Here is a 21,508-nt window from a genome sequence, read left to right as displayed (position 1 = left end):
GTTTTAGGTAGCTGGTAATGTGTTTCAGGTATATATCCTTTTATTCCAAATCCACCGCTATCTCCAATTGTAACTCTGAGATTATTAGAGATATAAAGAGCTTAGAAACCATCAGTTTCAACTTTTTCTTTCCATTTAACAGATGGGGAAACTGATGACCCAAGAATTTAACTGAGATAGGAAATGGTAAAAACTAAAATGTGTAGGAAGAGCTCCTGAATCAAAGAATATTGTTGTTTTGTTTCCCCACACATACCTATTGGGGAACCTTCTCTGCTGGACTAGGAAGAGTAAATATTGTCACTCCAAACAGAGAACTCAAGCATCTTAGATAAGTCATTAAAAAAAAAATCCTTATATCCTCATATCCTTAACATTAGATGGGATTAATTTCTACCTTCCTGAAATGGGAAGAATTTCCCTAAAAGAGAAAAATCAGAGTTCTGAATACCTTCTAGAAAGTTACTGTACAAATGAAACTGTTAAGGTTTCATTCTATAATGAAAGGTTAAGATCTCTTGGCTAGGTAGTTAGGACAGTTTACTTTAATGTAGGGTGGAGGCAGTAAGCCCTAACCTAAACTTTGTTTTCACTACATTTTATTTTAGTTTTATTTAAGGCACATGCTAATAGAATGAATTTTTATCAGTTAGGTTTTCCTAGAATCAGAAGACCCATAGAAATATTTTTGATATTGAATATCATTAACTTAATAATATTTTAATAAATTTATATGACTCATTACTCTCAAATGATCCCTTAAAGACTTTATAAGAAATACATAACTTTTCTTTCCCCTGAGGCAATTGGAGTTAAGTGACTTGCCCAGGGTCACACAGCTAGGAAGTTTTAAGTGTCTGAGATGAGATTTGAACTAAGGTCTTCCTGACTTCAGGGCTGGTGCGCAATACACTGGGCCATCTAGCTGACCCCAGTGAACATTTTTGAAATACAAAAACTGAGATCAGAGTTAAACTGGAAAGACAGCTGACTCATTATACAGATGGGTAAACACATAGAAGGTAATGACTTCCCTAAACTCACACAACTAGCCAGTATATAAGGCAAGATTCAAATGCAGATTTCTTAGCCTCTAGGTCTTTTAAAACAGAAAATCTATAGTCAATAATTTTGTGAAGAGGAACTCATTTTATAATACACCTCTTGATATATTGATTATTATTGTGATTTTACCCAGGTTTCTGCTACCCATTGGCTCTTTCACAGCTTCTATTATGCAGGTCTAAAATAATGTGCTTTAATTTTTTTCTTTCTGAATATGTAGTTTCCTAGTCAAAAGATAATCAACTGAATACTTGTTTCTTGAATGCATTTCATTATTTAAATTTGGATCTTTTATTTTCAAATTTACTCCAATTCAAGTTAGAAATGTTGTCCTCAAAATGGATGCATCTCTAGAAGTACCAGTCAACAAACTTCTGTAAAGGTAAAAAATAAATAAATAAAATAAAACTATTCTGTCTGGGACTGTGCTAAGCTTTATTTTGATTGTGAACTTGTAGTTGTTAGTTTTCTTTGAAGAGTCTTTTTGAAGATAATAATGTATTCATTATTTTTTTTCTGGTAATGTAGGCAATTCAGAACAAAGAATGTTAAAACTGGATAGTATCTCTAGAATAAAGAATATTAAAACATAAGTTGTTATCTACCATAATCCCACTCCAGTGTCTACTTGCAGCATAGATGTGACTTTTGTTTCATAGAGCTTTTGACAACAGAGCATAACTTCTAGTAAGAATGGTTTTGAGTCCCCTTGTCTGAAAATCAGTGTAATTAAATTCCTATGGGTTTCAAACAGGTTAGCTATAGGGTGATAATAAAGGAAAGAGCAGTTGCTCTGGATTCACAGGTTTTGTTGTTTGTTATTTGGCTGTTTAAAACATGTGCAACTGTAATCTCATTTGGGGGTTTCTTAGTAAAGATACTAGAGTGGTTTGTCATTTCTTTCTCCAGCTTATTTTACAGATGAGAAAACTGAGGTAAACAGTTGCTTAGGATCACATAACTAGCTAAGTGTCTGAGGCTGGATTTGAACTCAGATCTTCTTTACTCCAGGCCCTATACTGTCTTCACTTAGCCAGCTTAGATTCAAATCCTGTGTCAGTGTTTGTTTGTTGGTTGTTCCCCCCCCCCATCTATATATCTTTATTTGTCATTGAACATTTTTGGGCTTTAATTTTCTCATCTGTAAAATGACTGAGGAATATCAGATAACTTCTGAAATCCTTTTCAGTTCTACATCTATTATCCTGTGATGCCTTTTTTATATTTTGTTTTGTTTGGATGATAAACATTTTCAAATACTGTTTACCATGTTGAAGAGAGGCTGTACTTTACAAAGGTGAAAGGAATATCAATACCAATAAAATCACTGACCTTTTAAGTTTTGAATAAAAGGATTTTAGCTATAGAATGAACCTTAGGCATTATCTAGGGCACCCACTCCACTCCTCATTTTGCAGAGAGAAATGGAAACAGAGAGAACAAATGACATTTCCAAGGAAGGCAAATGTAGTGACAGACTCTGACCTAGAATCCAGATCTATGGAATGTCAACATATGACCCATAGTTTCATTGATGATAATATTTTAATAGCCTATGAAACTGTGCCAAAAGAATACTACTATCACAAATTAATATAATACTAAAGCATTTCTAAAAGAAATCTGGCAACCTCTAAAGTCAGAGATCTCTTAAATAGCAATTATTATTTTATATTAATGTTTCATTAAGATCTATCTTTCTATAAAACTATTCAAGCATTTTATTATTTTTTACTCTTATTAATTTTTAGTACAATTAGGTCAATTGAAAGTGTTAAGAGTTTATATTTCAGATCCTGTTCTGCAATTTCCCATGTACAGTGAAAAGAAGAATTTTGCGCAAATGTAATACTGATATTGAGAGAAATAAGGATAATAGCTCACCAAGTCTACTACTGAGAAACAAAACAAAACAAACAAAACCCGCATCCTTCTTAGTTAGATAAAAATTTGTTCATTTAATCACTTTATTTAATTTATTCGGTTGTAAGTTCCCATTGAACTCCTATTTTTGAGTTGTGTGGGCCAAGACTAATCACTTGATCTTTTAGTATTTCATTTCTTTCATCATAAAACAGGAATTCAATTCTACAAACATTAAGCATGCACTATATACAGAATACTATGAGAAATGAAAAGTTGAAAGAACACACAGTCTCTGTCGTCACTGAGCTTATCGTTTAGTGTTGGTGCTCTAGTTCCATATACATCATGTTATTGTTGTGAGAAAATAAAGGATTTTTTAAAACCTTAAAGCACTATATAAATGTGACCTAGTATTTGTATTACAATGGAACCAAGACTGAGGGAAAAAGAGAAAATGACTTATTAAAGATCACATAAGTGCTCTACTTAGCTTCTTTTCATTACGCACATCCAACCTGAAAGGTGACTAAAGTCAATTTTACAGAATAAACTTGGTGCCACAAAAAAGCTGTATATTATGCTACCTCCCTCACAAATGTCTTCAGAATACTGAATATGAGCCATCCAGTTAATCCAGCTACTTGCCTTTTGTCTCTTCTAGAGATGTCAGGAACAGCAGCGGACATTTCCCTGGTACATTGGCGGCAGCAGTGGCTAGAAAATGGCACCCTCTATTTCCACGTCTCCATGGGCAGTGCTGGGCAGCTATCAAGGGCCACCCCTCCCACTCTCCAAGAGCCCTCAGAGATTGTGGATGAGCAGATGCACATCCTGCATATTTCTGTGATGGTGAGTGACTGGGGAAGAAAGGAAGAAAGCCAGGGGTTAGTAAGTCAGAAGGCGTGTTGCAAGGAGTGGTTTATTGGGAGGTATGGTGGGGATATGGAACTTAGATGCTTATTGATGATAAAATGACTTGACTGTGAGGGGATATTAAAGATCATATGAGTTTCCTCATGTCAATGATGCTGATATAGAGCCATCTGTCCATGGTGATAAACTAATGTATTTCATGTAGCAAATTGAAAATCTTCTGATGTCCTAGCTTTTGGGTTGTGGTCAATGGAAAGATCTGTTTATTTTTTGATACATGCCCTGTTCACAATTTATAATGGGCCCTGGCAGTAGCCTTGGCTCTTTGATGGAATTTCATAAAATCAGAAAATATCAGAGCTGGAAAGAAACTTAGAACACTTTAAATGCTAGAATAAAGAATAGGAATGGAAAAGACTTATAGTTAGGACATAAAATTCACAATATTGGTTCTGCAAGAAATTTAGAATATAGACTGTTAGATAATGGGATTTCAAAATTTAGAACATAGATTTAGAGTTTAGAAACAATCAATTCCAACCCCTTCATTTTACATATGGAAAAAAATTGAGCATAGAGATGTTAAGTGGCTTTCTAAAGAGCAAAAAATTAATAAATATGAGGCAGAATTAGAACCCAGTTCTTTTTGACAACAAGTCTAGTTCATCGTTTTCTTTAAGTTGAAAGGAAGAAATTAGCTTTTTTTCATCTTCACTGATTGATGAATTGCATCTTCCTTATTCTATCATTCTTTTCAGAAAAGAGTGTTTCATAGATTGAGAGCTGGATGTTTACCAAATTGATCTGAACTTGGATCAAAGCTTTCCTTACTATATTGCACTTAGGATCAAAAATTCAAGTTATAGAAAAGAATTCTATATGTTTGGGAAGATATCTGATAATGTCATTCTACATTTGCCAATATTTTTCCATATATTATCTCAGGAGATTTTCAAAAATCAATCACAATTGAGCATTGTCTCCCTTCTTCAAAGCATGAACATGAGGTACTGAGAGGTCAAGTGATTTATTAAGGGCAGGAACCCAGGTGTCCAGACCACTTAACTTATGTTGTTGTTTGTTTCCTGTTCTTTCCTTTAAATCTTCTACATTCAGATGTTTGATTTTGGTCTGAAACATGGAATATGTACATTGTCTTTTAGAAATACTCATGCCACAGTTAGTAACTTTAATTTTAAACTTAAAATATGCAGATCATATGAAGAAACATATCAATTTTTGTTATTTAAAAATATATATTTTATGGGTTAGTAATATGTAGCATGTATGTTTGTGTTTATGCCTGATTTTTGTGCATGATATATTCAACAATGCAATCCATGTGTTTATATATACAAATACACACACATGTATATTCATACACACATGTGCATATTTTTATAACAAATGATATAATGAAGCTTTAAGTCAAATGAAAAAGTACATGTTACATAACATGAACATATAAACATATGTCACAATGAGTGCTGAACCACATTAAAAAAAAGAGTGAGTATCATAGCTGGTTTGTTTGTCTTTTCCAGATATAGACTAGATAAATGGGAGAGGGGAAAGGAGAGGAACAGAGATGTGTTTTTTTATTTTTCTGCTCTGATTCTGGGATTTCATCTTGAGGATGAGAGATGAAAACTGGAACTCAGCAGGACCTTCATATCTCTGATATTGATATTCTCTGAACAGGGTTAGTTATGTCTAGAGTTAACAAAAAGGTGAAGCTGTACTCTGGTACTTTCCTTCTGGAACTTTAAATGTACTTTAGGCAGAGCACTAGACCAGGACTCAGGAAGACCTAAGTTCAAATATGACTTACTATCCCTGTGTCTCTGGGAAAGTGAATTAACCTCTGTTTACCTCAGTTTTCCTTATCTTTAAAATGGGATTGTTGTCAGGATCAGATGAGATAATATTGTCAAATACTTATCACAAATACCTATCATATAGCAGGTGCTTAATAAGTGCTTATTTTCCTTCTTTTTCTTTTCTCCTATTTCTGCTTTTTTTCAGTAGCTTCTCTTCTATTCCCATCCTAACCCCTAAAGCCACAGCCCCTCCACTTTCTCTCTCTTTCTCTCTCTGTCTTTCTCTCTCTCTCTGTCTTTCTCTCTCTCTTCTCTTCTCTTCTCTTCTCTTCTCTTCTCTTCTCTTCTCTTCTCTTCTCTTCTCTTCTCTTCTCTTCTCTTCTCTTCTGTTCTCTTCTCTTCTCTTCTCTTCTCTTCTCTTCTCTTCTCTTCTCTTCTCTTCTCTTCTCTTCTCTTCTCTTCTCTTCTCTCTCTTCCTCCACTTCCCTCCACTCCTTGTCTTTCTCTCTCACCTAACCCTCCCATTTTTATTTTATAAGGATTTTTTACTACAATATGCTACTACAATGCTTTCAATTGGCCTCCTTCATCAAAATTTACCTGTTCTATTTCCTACAGTATTCCTGATTAGTATGATATAATGAAAATCAATATAATACAATGTAGTCGAAGGAAAAGTGGACTGAAAGTCAACATGCATAGGTTATTTCTAATCTTATTCTTGTAACTAACTTACCATGTGACTTTGGGCAATTTAGTTTTCTGAGTTTCCATTTCCTCATCTGAAAAATTATGGGCTTGTAATTAGATGGTTTCTAGGGTCCCTTCTAGCTCTAATATTCTATACTCTAACATTCTATGACTTTATTATTTATATCTCACATACTTATTAAAGGACTTGAGGCATCTTGCACTTAATTAAAGAGTGAAACATAACATGTTAGAATATAAAGCAGAATGAAAACCATCCAAAGAAAGCAGACGGAATAGATGTTTTCAGGCACCTAAAAATAGTTTCCAAATATCACTTCAGCTGATGAACCGATGTGATTACAGTCTTTGGGCAATGAATCCATTTCTAAATCAGGGTAACTATATATGTTTTGTCAGGTTCCTCACCTTGGTAGAATGATGGGAAGAGTGAGATACCACCCCTGACAAAACTCTGTTGGCTGTGACAATATCACTGTTGTTAATACTACAACTTTTGTCACATGACTGCCAAGGTCAACTCAGTTAATGCCATACTGGATCATCTTTGGTTCTATTACCACATGAAGGAAGTGAGTGCAGCTGTCATGGCCAGAGCAAACAATTGTCTGCAACTAGTTCAAGGTGTTCTGGCCTCTCTTTTTTCAGGGATACTGGCAGTTATCAAAAGTACCGAAGAGTAGAACTTCTAGACTTGTCATTGTGAGAACTATTTGCTCTACTTCTGTTATAGAGCTCTTTCTCTGGTTAGAAGGATGAACCACGGAGTCAAGTAAAACCCATTTGATGTACAACATGATTGTGTGTGGGGAGGTACTGGTAGTGGAGGTAGTCCTGTTACTTTTTAGTGGCTGTTTTGGGGTATTTCTGTATTGGTTCCATGAAATGAGTGCTGTATTTGGGAGTCAGAAAATCTGAGTTCAAATGCTTTTTTTTTTTTTTTAACTGTGTGACTTTGGGTAAATCATCAAATTTCTCTTGACCTCAGTTTTTTCATTTATAAAATTCTAGTTATAATTCAAAGTTATAATCATTTGATTCATTCTATTATATATATTTGATGGGTAAGCCATATATGCTGACTGGACCAAGCCTTGGTTATATGTGAAAAACTGTTAAAAAAAAAAAAAAGAAAAAGATCAGTGTTATCTTTATCCTTTAAAAAAAAACCTCTTTAAGAATGAAAGAATAAATTTAGGGCTAGGAATACCTTAGTTGCCATCTGGCCCAGTTCCCTCATTTTATAATTTAGAAAACTGAGGTCAACAGGGGTTACCTGACTTATCCCAGGACATGCAGATAGTTATCAGAAAAGCTTTTACTTGAACCCAGGTCCTCTGACTCTTAATTCAGTGTTATATTGCTTGTAGCCCACTGCCTCTTGGTTCCTTGGGGCCTTTTTATGTTAGAGATTTTAGTATCTTGATAAGTGATGATCTGGGGAACAAGCTTAGAAATAGAAAGAGGAAAAACACTCTCTTCTCTCTTTGCCAGCAATACTATGGCTGTATTCTTCTTTTAGGAACAGCTACCTAATTACTACAAATATCTTAATAATTCTGGGCTGTTGGAGTGGAACCACAGTGGGTATTTAGGGCTTGTTAGATTGACAATAGAGGATTTTTAATGTCAAGGCCAACGGTATCACATTGCATTATTAATATCCAGAAAGCAGGAATCTGATGCTTGATAAATTCCCCAAGTAATTTTAAGAAGTCAAAAGTTCTAATCCCATCATTTTATAAATGAGGAAATGGGAGCTAAAGGACAACAAGTGACCTGAACTGGATTATCAACTCCAGGCCCCAGACTCATCATCTAAGATGCTTTGTCCTATAAAGCCTTTCAATCCTATGTATGATGCTCTAGAAGATCTGGAGGAAGGTCTCCATCAACTTGCATGGACTATCTATGGAGATTTCAGGGCAGGGAAAAGAATTCATGAACACAACTGGATAAGAAGACATGGATGGGTTGTAATCTGATGGAGGGAATATTTGCATCCTTGAGATCATTTGTCATTGAAGAAAATGCTTTTTAAAATCCCATCTTCTGGAATCTCTTACCTTGTAACCCCAGGCAAGTCATTCCCCTTTTCTTAGTCATAATTACATTACTTATAAAATGGAAATGATGATACTTGAACCACTTGCTTCTCAGAATTGAAATGTTTGGCAAATCTCAGAGTGCTATACAAAGGTAGATATGTAAATTTGTATATTTTTGCATGAGAGATAAACAGATAAGGGTTCAAGGTATTAAATAGAAAACTCTATAAAGAACAATGGGAGGATGGATTAAGGAGTATTAAAATCAGAATGGGCTGGGAGAAATGGCATAGACACTTGCCTGCAGAGGGGAATCTAACTGTGTCCAGAAAATAGTTTCTAAAAGCCGTTAAGTCCCCTAAAGGCACAGTGGTTGGGAGAAAAGAAATGCTGCAGTGCAGAACCAAATGGAAGGGATGGGGAAATGAGAAGACAGGGGAGCTCTGGAGATGCTGCAGTGCAGAGCTGAGGAGGGGAGCAAAGTCTGTATGTATGTACACAGACGTGCATGGGCAGGTGTTAAAAAGAGAAAAGACTGGCAGGGCTCAATTCATCTTACCTCCAAGCATTCTCTTCTCCTTTTCCTGATAGCTTGCTTGGCTCATCTCCTTTGTATATACCTTTTCATAGAGATTGTCTTGGGGTTTAGTATCTCATTCAAATGCCAATATACATATGTGTATATATATGCATATATATAATATTTATATGTGTTCATATATGTACTATATATCTATATAAATCTACCTATCTGTCTATCTGTCTATCTATCTCTATCTAATGTTGTTGTTTGTCCTTCACTTGCATGTCATGGCATCATTTCCCTATTGTCATGGTCCACTTTGAGAACCATGTAAATTCTCTTCAAGAATTAATGTAAACACAGACTAAATATATGTGTGTGTGTGTGTGTGTGTGTGTGTGTATACATATATACACACACACACATATACTATGTGTATATTAATTGTATAGGGAAAGAGACATAAAGAGACAGATGCAGAAAGAGAGAAAAAGAGAGAGAGAGAGATTAATTGATTGATTGGTTGATTGGTTGTTCTCCTTTTTGTAAAAAATTCCAGACAGGGCCCACCGTTTGTAATATCACAATATCCGTAAGGTTGATTCTTGTAATTTAGCCTTTCATACTCTCTTCAATGACCCTCTGAATTTTCTAATCCTCCAAATTCACCTCTATCCTATCTAGTCACTCAATTGCCTCAGTTCTTCCATATCAGAGAAATATGATCTGATGAACTCATCCCGATATATAGTATCTTCCCAGAGGAATTTGTGATTAAAGAAAAAAAATTAAATGTTTTGCTCCAAAAAAGCCTTTCTCCGATACTTCTTCATGTAAAAAAGAAAGTCTTAGATTCCTAAAGTCTACAATGCACAAGCATTGGCAGCCTTACTAGTTCAAAAGACTTAAAATACAAAATCAGTGATGGATTGTATGTCTACCATCCAAGTACAATCTAGCATGGTCTGGGAGGGGAAAGATTTTTGAATGAAGCAACTCATGAAGATTGTGCACTAAGTTGCCAAGGGCTGGTCATCTACATCAGGAGATAGAACTATCATCTACACTAATGGAATCATTGATGCTTGAAGTATTGATGTCAAAATGTTGAAGCCTTCTAGCTAGACAGTGTAAGTATTTTATCTCTATTTTTAGATGTGAAAACAGGCTCAAGGAAGTTAAAGAACTAAGGAAATTGCACATGGTTTTAACAGTTTTATTAGAGCCTCAACTTGAAAGAAAGTTGCAGGCTGAGGCAGTTTTTGAGGCATGATGTTAATACATGAGAGATATTTTGGAGTGACTCCTTAGTGTCCAATCCAACTATACCATGAAAATGAACTCTTATAGGACATAAAGCAAGGCTTGTCTGGTACTATATATTTGTGAGTGTCAGAGCTGGAATTTGATGATCACTCTCTCCGAGCTCTGCTCCTTTACTGTCCAGACTTTACCAACATGCCTCGGCTGCTCTGTTATCCTAGAAGATCCATGTCTTTGGGTCCCTATTCTCACCATTTGGAAGAAGGATACAGACCAACCATCATGCACTGTTCTTCCAAGTCTTCAATTCCAAGCGCTTTATCCTGCTTGACATAGATCTCATTAATAGATGAAGACCTGGAGTGAAGGGGGATTACCCTGAAGCAAAGAGATAAAAGCCAATGTACAAGAACTAGGAAATTAGGCAAGAGCAAAAAGAAACGAAAGGTAACTCAGTACAGTGGCAGATGGTCACTAACCATAGGCTCTTCACATTCCCTTTGCTTTGGAAGATTAATCTCAGGGTATTGGCTAAGGATAGAGAGGGAGTCAGTCTAGAGTCAGGAAGACTTGAGTTCCATTCTAGCCTTCAAAATTCTGGACAAGTCACTTGACTTGTTTGTCTCATCTGTATGTAATATTAGAATAGTACTAGCATATAGGATTGCTTGCTCTCTTGGGGAAGGGGAAAATATAGAACATAAGGCTTTTTAAAGGAGAATGTTGAAAACTATTTTGGAAAGATGAAAAATATATATTGTATGCAAAAAAAAGAATAGTAATAGCACCTACCCCACAGGGTTGTTGTGAAAATAAGATGAAATAATATTTTGGAAAGATTTTTGCAAGCATTAAGGCTTATTGTTATTATTATTATTGTCACAAATGATATTTATCAAGTGGTCCTAAGGATTACAAAGTGTTGCAAATACAACACTGTCCTTTAATGCTCACACCAACACTGTGAGATATGTGGTGACAATTATTATTATCCTTTTGCAGATGAAGTAAATGAACTTGAGAGGAGTATAATAAATGGCCCAAGGCTGGTAAAGCCCATTACTCAGAAGAGTCAGCATTCAAACTTAGCTCTTTGGACTCTGAAGTTCAGCTTATTGTTTTATTATACAGTTGCCCTAGCAATTATGATGCTTTCATTCCTCTTGGACATGGATACTTGGAGAGAAAGATTCACGATTATGATAAGCATTCAGGGGAAGGTGTATGCTGCAATATAGATGCTACATTTATGTCACTGTAGTAATCATCCCTTATGTAAAGTCATGAAAACAGTCTAACAATTACTCAATTCCAACTTTGGCTTCTAATGTTCCCCCGCTCAAGGGCATCTTTAATAGCAAAATAATACTTGTGGTTTTTTTTTCCCCTTCTGTTTTTTTCCTAATCTCTCCCCAATGAGACATAACATTAATTACCACAGTTAACAAAAATTCTGTCTTCACTACTGCTGACACCTCTTCATCTTGGCTCTAGCTTTCCAGAGTCATCTCCCTAGTGGAAAGCTTTTTTAAAAAAAATATGCAAATTTATTATTTTACTTATTTACTTCCCTCCTCCCTTTTTTTTTTTTACACTGTCACAAGTTGAAAAGAATCAATATTTTGTGTGTGTGTGCATGCATGCACTGTTTTCATAATCTAACTGTCATTTAGGGCTAATTGTGTTGTTTCCTCTTGTGTGGAAGTAAATCTTATCTGTTTTGGATTAAAATTCAATGAAGGTCATAGCAGCTCGAAAACTTACCAGGCTGCTGCAATTAATGTTCGTTTGGCTTTGATAAATTGGAACGCTCCCCACAATAGGACTGGAGTGGATTTCCGAAGCCATAATTCTTCCATTAACTCAATGATTCCGCACATGATGGAGGGCCTTGTCGCTGTTCTGTTTGTCATCTGTCACTTCAAGGATCCAGGCATATGCCTGATATGATTTATCATGATTATGGAGCCTGCTTGTGTCAAAACATTTAAAACTGCTAATTATTCTTGCCCCTGTAAATTGCTGAATTAAACAAAATGTGAGGTTGTTTTTCCTCCCCTCACCCCACTCCTAAGCCCTATGGTTCCATTATCTAGGCTATTATAAATTCCTTCCAGGGGCTATGTGGAAATGCTTACTTTGAGAACCATGCTTAATTATTCACTTGCTCATTCAATAGCACTTATTGGGCATCTATTGCATGATCAACCTCGTGTCTAGTCACTGTTGGGAAACACACAGAAGTGATGTAGAAAGATGAATGAAAGGGTACTGATCTTGGAGACATCAGTCCCAATTCTGATCCTTAATGCCTAGGAAGCATGTTGAGCAAGTAATCTCACCTCTTTGTATTTCACTTACTTGTCTATAAAATGGCCATAATGACAATTATGTATTTTACCTGATAGGATGTCCTTAAGACTCAGCTGAAATAATGAAATAGAATAGACAAGATGGCTAGAATGATAGGCTTGAGTTTAGAAAGACAAATACAAATCCTGATTCTCATGCTTTCTAACTATGTGATCATTGACAAATCATTTTACTAATCTGAGCTTCAGCTTCCTTATTTGTAAACTAGAGATATTAATAATTTTAATTTCTATGACAGAGGCTTATTATGGGGCTTAAATGAAATAATAAATGTAAACTACTTTCACGCTGTTAAGCATCATATGATTGTCAATCGTTATTATTACTATTATGATTTGTAAAAAAAAAAAGCATTCTGTAAATATTACTTATGTGAGCTAACATGGATAAAGACTAATTTTGAGATTAGGAGGACCTGAGTTCCTTTGATATATATGAGATATGTGACCCTGGGTAAGTCATTTAACTCCCAAATCCCCTTGCTTCCCTCCCCACTTTTCTAGGCAACTCTAAAATATCATATGTTATTAAGAGTTGATAGTTTCATTTGATAAAGAGAGTATCTGCAACTGGAAGTTTCCAACACTGACATTCACAGGTCTGGGCCAAAAATAGAAAAGGGAAATCAATATTATATAGAAGATCTTTTCCTGACCCTCAAGTACCTCAAAGTTTGATTGCACAGTTTTTATTCACATGTATATGTAATGCCGGAGAAATTGAGGCAAGATAGAGATTAGAGAGTTTTTAATATTTTACTAATTGGAGAGAATAATTGACTGGACAGGACTCTTGTCTCAAAGTATCCAGCAATGAATGGGAGAATCCCAAATCCTTATATACCTTTTACTAAAAAAGAAGGGGAAAGAAGCAGGAAATTTCTTCACAGACCCATTTGGTTCTGTCAGGACGGGGGGGGGGAAGAGGGGGGAAGGAGAGGGAGGAGGTGGGGTATAAATTCTTACTAAAAGCCAGAGTCAGGATGTCTGAAAAAACAGAAGTAAAGATGTCAATGAGGTGTCCGGGATAGTCTTATCTTTTGGAATATTTTAGAGGGGTAGTGTCATAAATTCTTGAGGGCAGAAGGAGTTAGGAGTCAGGAAGTCTGATTTCCCCCTCTTCTTGAGTCTCACATTGACAATTTATAACTTCAGAACAAATGGTCCTCAGTCTTAATGTACCAGAGGGGGGTTTTGCAACTAAGGGGATTGAGGCAGAACAGTTAAGGAAACTGAGATCGAACAATTCAGGGAAATTCAGTGAGGACAATAAGGTAAACTAGTGCAGGGAAACTGAGGTAGAACAGTTCAAAGAGACTGTGGCATAACATATATATTATGGAAATTAACAAAACAGTTAGAATTATGTAATAATGATTGTTGGACATAGAAGTATCCAAAAATAGACATTATTCTGAGAAGAGGAGATGGGGAATACTTTGCAAAGGAAGTAGGACTTATTCCATAAGGTTTGGCTGAGAAGATGGCACAAGGATATATATATATATATATATATTAGTAAAACAAACAAAAAACAAAAATTTGGTCCTTAGGTTAGAAAATTGAACTGAAGTCACAAAGATGAGAAAATCATCTGACCTTTTGAGTCTCAATTTCCTCTCCCATAAAATAAGGATTCTAATACTTACCTAATAATTACCTACTAACATAGTGATGTCATTTTTGTCCTCTTCAAGAATGAAGGAAAATAATCAACCAACTTACAGGAATCAAGCTTACAGACCTGAAAGTGCTTTAGAAGTGTGAATGTGTTGGGGTACAGGTGATGAGGGAAAACAATTTGAACAAAAGGGAAGAAGAGGAGCACAAGTATAGTGGAAGATATCAAAGATACTAATCTGCCTAGGACAGTGGACTTGTGACAAGTGAAAATAGAATATATGTTTAGGGAAATGTGATGGGGCCATATGTCTCTGGATTGAAGTTGGCTGCATATATTCATTAATCATCAAAGAATAATCATTTCATTGGGAGCCCTATTAAATCTAAGACAAGCTTAAAAAGAGCTAATAGTTAGTGGAGTTGTGAATTACTCCAGCCATTCTGGCAAGTGATTTGGAACTATGCCTAAAGGATAATCAAATTGTTCATATTTTTTGATCCAGCAATACCTCTCCTAGGTCTATATCCCAAAGAGATAATTCAAAAGGGAAAAAATGTACATGTGTAAAAATATTTATAGCAACTCTTCTTGTGGTGGCAAAGAATTGGACATTGAAGATATGGCCAATTAAATGAGAAATGGCTGAACAAGTTGTGGCATATGAATGTAATGGAATTCCAAAAGACTCCAAAAGACAATTCCAAAAGATTCATCTGGAAAATATTGTCCTCATCTAGTGAAAGAATTAAGGAAGTCTTAATACAGATCAAAGTATACTATTTTAACTTTCTTATTTTTTTTTACTGGTTTTTTTTCATTTTTTTCTATTTTTTCTTTTATACCATGACTCATATGAACTATGTTTTACATGATTACTCAGATATAACCTATAGCAAATTGCTTACATTCTGGGGAAAAGGAAAAGAAGGAGAAAAAAAATTTGGAATTCAAAATTTATTTAAAAATGAATGTTTAAAAATTGTCTTTACATATAATTGGGAAAATATACTATTAAAAAAAGAAAAATTAATAGTGTAACATGGAAGGTAATATAGATAATGACCAAAACAAGGAAGGTGATAGACCTCTATACTCTTAAATGGCTGGAATATATTTGCAACATTCTAGATAACAAAGTTCTGAAAGGATACAAACTACACTATATCCTAGGGCAGAAAGGATTATGAAAAGAATAGAGATTAAGCAATACAGTTGAAGAAATTATGCATATTTAGCTTAGAGAAGAAAATATTATCTTATCTGGTATCAAGCATTATAAAATTTGTAATGAGTAAGAAGTAACTGGTTTTTGTTTCATTTTTAGCCTACTACTCCCCCCAGGTAGAAATATTAACAATGGATAAAAAATTCAGAAAAAAGAACTCCTTAATAAAGATATTTTTTAAACAATTAGAATAATAAGATATAGAAATCATCTAGGCTATAACAATTTACACAGAGGAAATCTGCTAAAATGATTTCCCAAAATCACATACAAAGTAGAAAAGTTCAGATTTTAACTTGGGACTTTTGACTTCGCATCTAATATCCTTTTCACAAAAAGCACTACCAGTTATCCAGAAATATTCCATAAAGTAGTGAGCCTCAATGCCTAGAAGTTTTCTAGTAGAATCTGGGTGGTCACTTCTGTGGTATGTTATACTGGGAATTTTTTTTGTTGTATAGGTTGAACTAGAATACATGGTCTACTGAGGGTTGAATGAAACAAGTGGATGAAAAAAAATTTATGAAGTACTTATTATATGCAAAAAAGTCAGTTTCTACTCTCAGGAGCTCACATTCTAATGGAAGAGACAATAATATGGAAAGTAAGATGGGAAAGTCTCATTGTCCTTAGGGTGTGACAAAGTAAATGATAGCACTTCTACTCTAATGGCATTACCAAGAAAAACCATACTACTTTCTGATGTTGAACTATTTGATGTTGTCAAGGATTTTGATGACAAGAACATTTTTTTTTCTGCATCTTTGGTATCACCTTTAGGAGCAGTTGCCTGGCTGCATCTTTACAGGGATTGCTTTCCAGGATGATGGGTAAGTGCCCTGGTCTGGAAGTAGTGCTAAGCTCCTTAGTTCAGAGTTTGGGGCTGTCTACATCAGGGTCTAAGGATCTTAGAGAGTGATCAAAGTGATGGTGATATGCCTTGCCTGACACATACTGCTTCCTATCTCTTCCTTAAGGGGTCTTGCTACTTCAGCTAGGCTGGCTTGCAGGCCATATGGACAGCAGTTACCAGTTGGAGGGAACAATTTATCCATTCTCCTCAGATTTCACTGAATCATCAATTTGGTGCTGACCTGGAAATGGGAAATGTGATTTTGATTGAGAGGAGTGGTACTGCCACTCTTAAGTCTCTGCTTGTATGCTTGTTAGTAGTAGTTGGCAAACAGTTGTTGCTGTTTGTGAGGAAAGTGGGTCCTTTCTTCTCAATGATCTCTTCCTTCAATGATGGCTATGAGTGCTGAGCTGTGAGCAGGTCTGGTAGTTTAGGTATGAGTCAATGGATAGAGCTCTGCTATTCCCAGGATGCTTAGGTTAAAGATTCTGATCTATCTCCTTTATGGTCTAAGGAGAGATGGTGATCATGGTGGTGGTGGTAGTACTTTGATTGCTTGGAATATGCTATTTCCTGTTGCTTCCTCAGGATGTCTGTTTTTTGGTTCCCTCCAGTTCTGTAATTCTGTAGGATTCTTTTTCAGTGGTATAGAGAAAATATTATTTCAAAGTGTAATCTGCTCTCTCTTCTTTTTTCACTTGAATATTCATTTAGATAATAAACTAATTAGAGTGAAAGATTTCTAAGGACCTTTCCAACTCCAAAATCCCATTCTGCTATAACCCAGGATTTGCTAGTTTGGTTTTCTTGTAATATTCAGAATCTCTGCATGATTGGGTCTGCAACCCATCACTACCTCAAGAAAGATATACTATATTTGAATATGAGATGTTCTTAGGACCATTTTCGAGTCGTTAAGGCTTCACATTCAGTGAGAATGTCTCCATGTGGATTCTGTCACTTCATTCCTGACCAAAGGAGCCAATGGGGAAGAAGTAGTATTGCTTGAGACATGGGGAGCAGGGGATTCAGATGATTACTATTGAAGAATACCATGGAGAGATTCATCAGGGAAGGAATGGGGAAAAGGAAACTTTAAAGAGTTTCTTGAATGAAGCTTGACTGATTACTTAGGTATTCTGCTTTAGTTAGGAAGGTGATCTAAGGCCCAGCTTCTTAAAGTGTGGATCATAGGTCCCTTATGGTCTCTTATAATTGAATGTGGGGACATGAAATTATGATTTAGTATCAGTAGATGTTTAATTTGTATACCTGTTTTATATACCTATATGCCTGTCATCATGTAAAAATTTCTCAGGCAAAAAAGGGTTGTGGGTGGAAAAAGTTTAAGAAGCCCTGGTCTAAGGAACCAACTGCTTGCCCAAACTCCCTGAGGCCAAAAACTCAGAATGGGGAACTTTGAAGTTTGGCAAATGGTTGACTCAGGCTGACACAAGTCTGAAAAGGCAGTTTGCTATGAGCTAACTCTATGAGGTAGTTAATTTTAAAAAATTTAAAATAAAAACCAGCCAAAGAGATACTCGACTAGAAGGATAAAAGTCTACTATGCAGAATATGAAAGAAGTTAGTTTCCCTATACTTAACTCTATACAGACTACATTAGGTCCAATTTTGAGCATCACCTTTTTCGAAAAAAAGTAAAATTATCAAGGTTGGGTGACCAGGAGGGTGATGTTAATTGGAATCAGTGAAAAACAGTTGAAAGACCTAGGGATATTTACTTGAAAAAGAGATGATTTGAAGGAAGTACTAATTGCTGCTTGAAAACATTCAAAGAGCTATAATGTAGACAAGTACTCTTATTCTAAATAGATTTCAGAGGATGGAATTAAGACCAGTGGACTGAAGTTATAGAAGGTCAGTTTCTGGTGCAAAATAAACAAAGGTTGGGGGAAGCAAGCTGCATGCAATAGATTAAAGTTTCATGCACCTCTTTTCTTTCCTAATTTATATGTAGATTTTTTGATATTAATCATAAAGTCTTAAAAAAGGGAAAAAATCTAAACAATTTTGCTATTAATAAGAAAAGTTCAAATTAAAGCAACCCAGAGGCTTTAACTTAATATCTATTGGATTGGCAGCAACAGAAGGCAAAATGTCAAATAATAATGCCAACCAATCTAGAAAACAATGTGGAAATTTATTGCCCAAATCACTAAACTATACATATCTTTAATTCATATACACACACACACACACACACACACACACACACACTGAAAGAAGTAAAAGGCAGAGAGAAAAGTCACATATGTATACTAATATTGGCAAGTAGCACTGTTTGTGCAGCAAATGACTAGAAATAAAATGTGTGCCCATCAATTGGTATATGACTGATAATATTGTGATACATAAATGTAATAGAATATTGTGTCCTATAAAGCAACAAACATAAACAAATCAGAGAAACTTTGGAAGAATTGCTTCTAGAGCTCAGCAAATTGATACATGCATCTTAAAGAGATGGTTCAGCTGCTTTCACAAGAGTTAGGCTAAGCAACCTAATGTGGTATTTAGTGAGCCTTTGAATCAAGCTTGGCTTGTTCTGGTTTCCCCAGATATAGTTTCATTCTACCCCGCATTGAACTGAAGCAGCTCATCCTTGATGGTCATCAGGAATACTCTTTAACTGTTCTGGTTGATAGCCAATGGTTTAGACTAATCTGCTGAGAAAACTTTGTGCCCCTTATAGAGAATCTTTTTGGCTTCCCCAATGGTGCCACATAAAAAAATGAGATAATGAAGCGGGAACGGCATCTGTGTCATCATTTCTGTACCAGGAGGTCAACTAGATTCATAAACCATGTGTCTGGCAGGCACAGCTTTGTTTAGGAATTAATTAGGAGAGGGAAAAGATTGCTGCTCTGGCAGATTATAGTCTCACAGAGCTTTAAAAACCAGATGGATTTTAAACAAATACTTTCTACACTCTTTTACCATCTCTTTAAGGATACCACTGGGAATTGACTGACTTGTTGCTTTTCCTGGGTGGGTGATGAGGGTTATCAAGAAGTGTAAGTACCCAGGAACAGGGAAAAAAAAGAGTATATATGAATCCAATTTTCATTCCATTTTTCATAATTTTAGACATATTTCTTTTGCTTTTTTGTTACAAAATACCCCCCATCTGTGAAATGAGATCATTATTAAAGTCTTCTATTTCCATATACTAAGATGGGGGTGTGTGATAATTCATTAAAACATTTCTATAAAGGAGAATTGAAATATTTCAAAGAAATACTCATAACATTAAAGGCTCTCAAAAAGAGAAACATTTATATTTTCATGAACCACCTATGGATTCCATTCAAAGTTGCCCTGAGAGTTAATTGTCAATAATGAATATTTTCTTTTTTATAAATATTGCATCTTGATTCCATGTATGTCTCAAACTGAAATCTAACTGAATCTGAAGGCCCCTGTGCTTTCTACAGCGGCTTTGGGGGAATGTGTGATAAAGATAATGAATTGTGAAGTAAAGAGAGTGGTTGCATGAGACATCTATGACTATAGAGATAGAAAGTCCTTCAGAACATGGAATGAGGAAGAGTCCAGCTGAACTCTTCCAACATTCCCCTCCAAATGTTGGAGGGCAGGAGGAAAAAATAGTTACACTAATGAATTGCTGGTGGAGTAGTGAACTGGTGCAACCCTAAAGACTACAAAACTGTGCATATCCTTTGACCAAGCAATACCACTACCAGGTCTATATACCAAATAGGTCAGAGAAAAAAGAAAAAAGACTTATATGTACAAAAATATATGAACAGAGATGAAAATGGTCAATCTCTGCTCCATATTTTAATTCTCTCAAGCCAATATAACCTCTCATTAACAGAAATTTGCTACCTCAGGAAGTAAAGGGTTCTTTCATCACTTCAAATTTTTAGGCAGAAATTATACAGCCATTTTATCAAGGGTTCTATTGAAAGAATTTCTGTTCAAGTCCAGGTGTGTCTCAGTGACATCTGAAGTCCCTTCTAAACCTGAATATCTGTAAATATCTGTCATCCCCACGTGCACAACAATAGTATTTCACTTTATGGCTTGGGCACTATGCCTAGTATTTGAGTTCACTTCTCAGCCAGTTTCATTAATAATTCCCCGATTTTGTTATGGGGGTGATGCAGTATTGCTTAGAATAATGGTAAGGGAAAACTGGCATTAAATGTAATTAAGTATGTACTACTGCATTTAGGGAAAACATTTTTTGGATTTGTCTTTAAAGTGTCATTTTTGTAACAAAGACACCTGTTATGCTAATGACTGTGCGTTAGTCTCTCTACTGGAGGCCTTGATGTTTTCTTTGCAGAGCTACTGTGAATACATTATACCCCATGTAGCACTCAGTAGCTAAGTATTTTTCTCCCTCTCTTTCAAATATATTCACCTTGAATTCTCAATTTAGCCTTGGTAATGAACCACCTGCTTCCTTTGGGACTCATATTCGAGATGGCCACCCTATAGGGAGAAGGTATAGCACAGTGGAAAAATCGTGACTTTAGAATCAGGGGAAATTTGAATCAAATCCTGGCTATATGAAAAAGGACGGTAACCTTTTGTCTCAAATGTCAAATAAGAAGGTTGAAGTGTATGATCTCTAAGCTTTTCTTCTAGCTCTAACTTTCTACGTTCCAAGGCATCAATTAAGAAAAAAAAATCAAAACTGTTTTATTGGTAAAACATTGAAGCCAGGTTTGGGTCTAGGGTTGAGTGTATCAGCTAGAAAAGACAGTGACTTCTGGGTCATTCAAGCCAACCTAATCTAGAGAGCTGGTTCTCTTAATTGATATTGTCATGGCAATGGAAGCAGGTTGGTCAGAAGCTGCTGTAGAGAGAGACTTTTTTGAATCTATTAGGGAATATTTGATGTGACAGGAAGACAGAAGGGCACAACCTGACCATTTTTTTCCTGATATCATCCCAGAACACACCTATTTTAGGATTCTATACAAAATTATGCTTTTCTGTAACCTTGGAAATTTCTTTTCCCCTTTTTCTTTTCCTTAATAATCAAAAAGTATTTGTTTGTTAACTACCCACTACATGTCAGGTATTGTTTCTGGAACATAAAATTGTGAATAAAATATTTTTTGACATTAGCAATTTCATATACTATGTACAAGAAACAAATACATAGAAAATTCAACAATGTATGTAATATGTATACCTATGGAATACATTTATTTGAATCATATCTGTATCTCCATCCAGACACTTCCTTTAATAACTAGAGGAGTCATC

General features: G+C 35.4%; 1 protein-coding gene across 2 annotated transcripts in view; it reads left to right on the top strand.

The window, feature by feature from the left end:
• ASTN2 (astrotactin 2) overlaps positions 1-21,508 on the top strand; it is a 1,134,072-nt gene that overhangs the window by 178,888 nt on the left and 933,676 nt on the right. For both annotated transcript variants that reach the window (XM_051979519.1, XM_051979520.1), the window contains exon 2: positions 3,593-3,780. In XM_051979519.1, coding sequence (XP_051835479.1) covers positions 3,593-3,780 — 188 coding nt within the window. The remainder of the gene's footprint in view (positions 1-3,592; positions 3,781-21,508) is intronic.

This window comes from Antechinus flavipes, chromosome 2, assembly GCF_016432865.1.
Source record: "Antechinus flavipes isolate AdamAnt ecotype Samford, QLD, Australia chromosome 2, AdamAnt_v2, whole genome shotgun sequence".
Taxonomy (NCBI): domain Eukaryota; kingdom Metazoa; phylum Chordata; class Mammalia; order Dasyuromorphia; family Dasyuridae; genus Antechinus; species Antechinus flavipes.
This window is presented reverse-complemented; position numbering and strand designations above follow the sequence as displayed.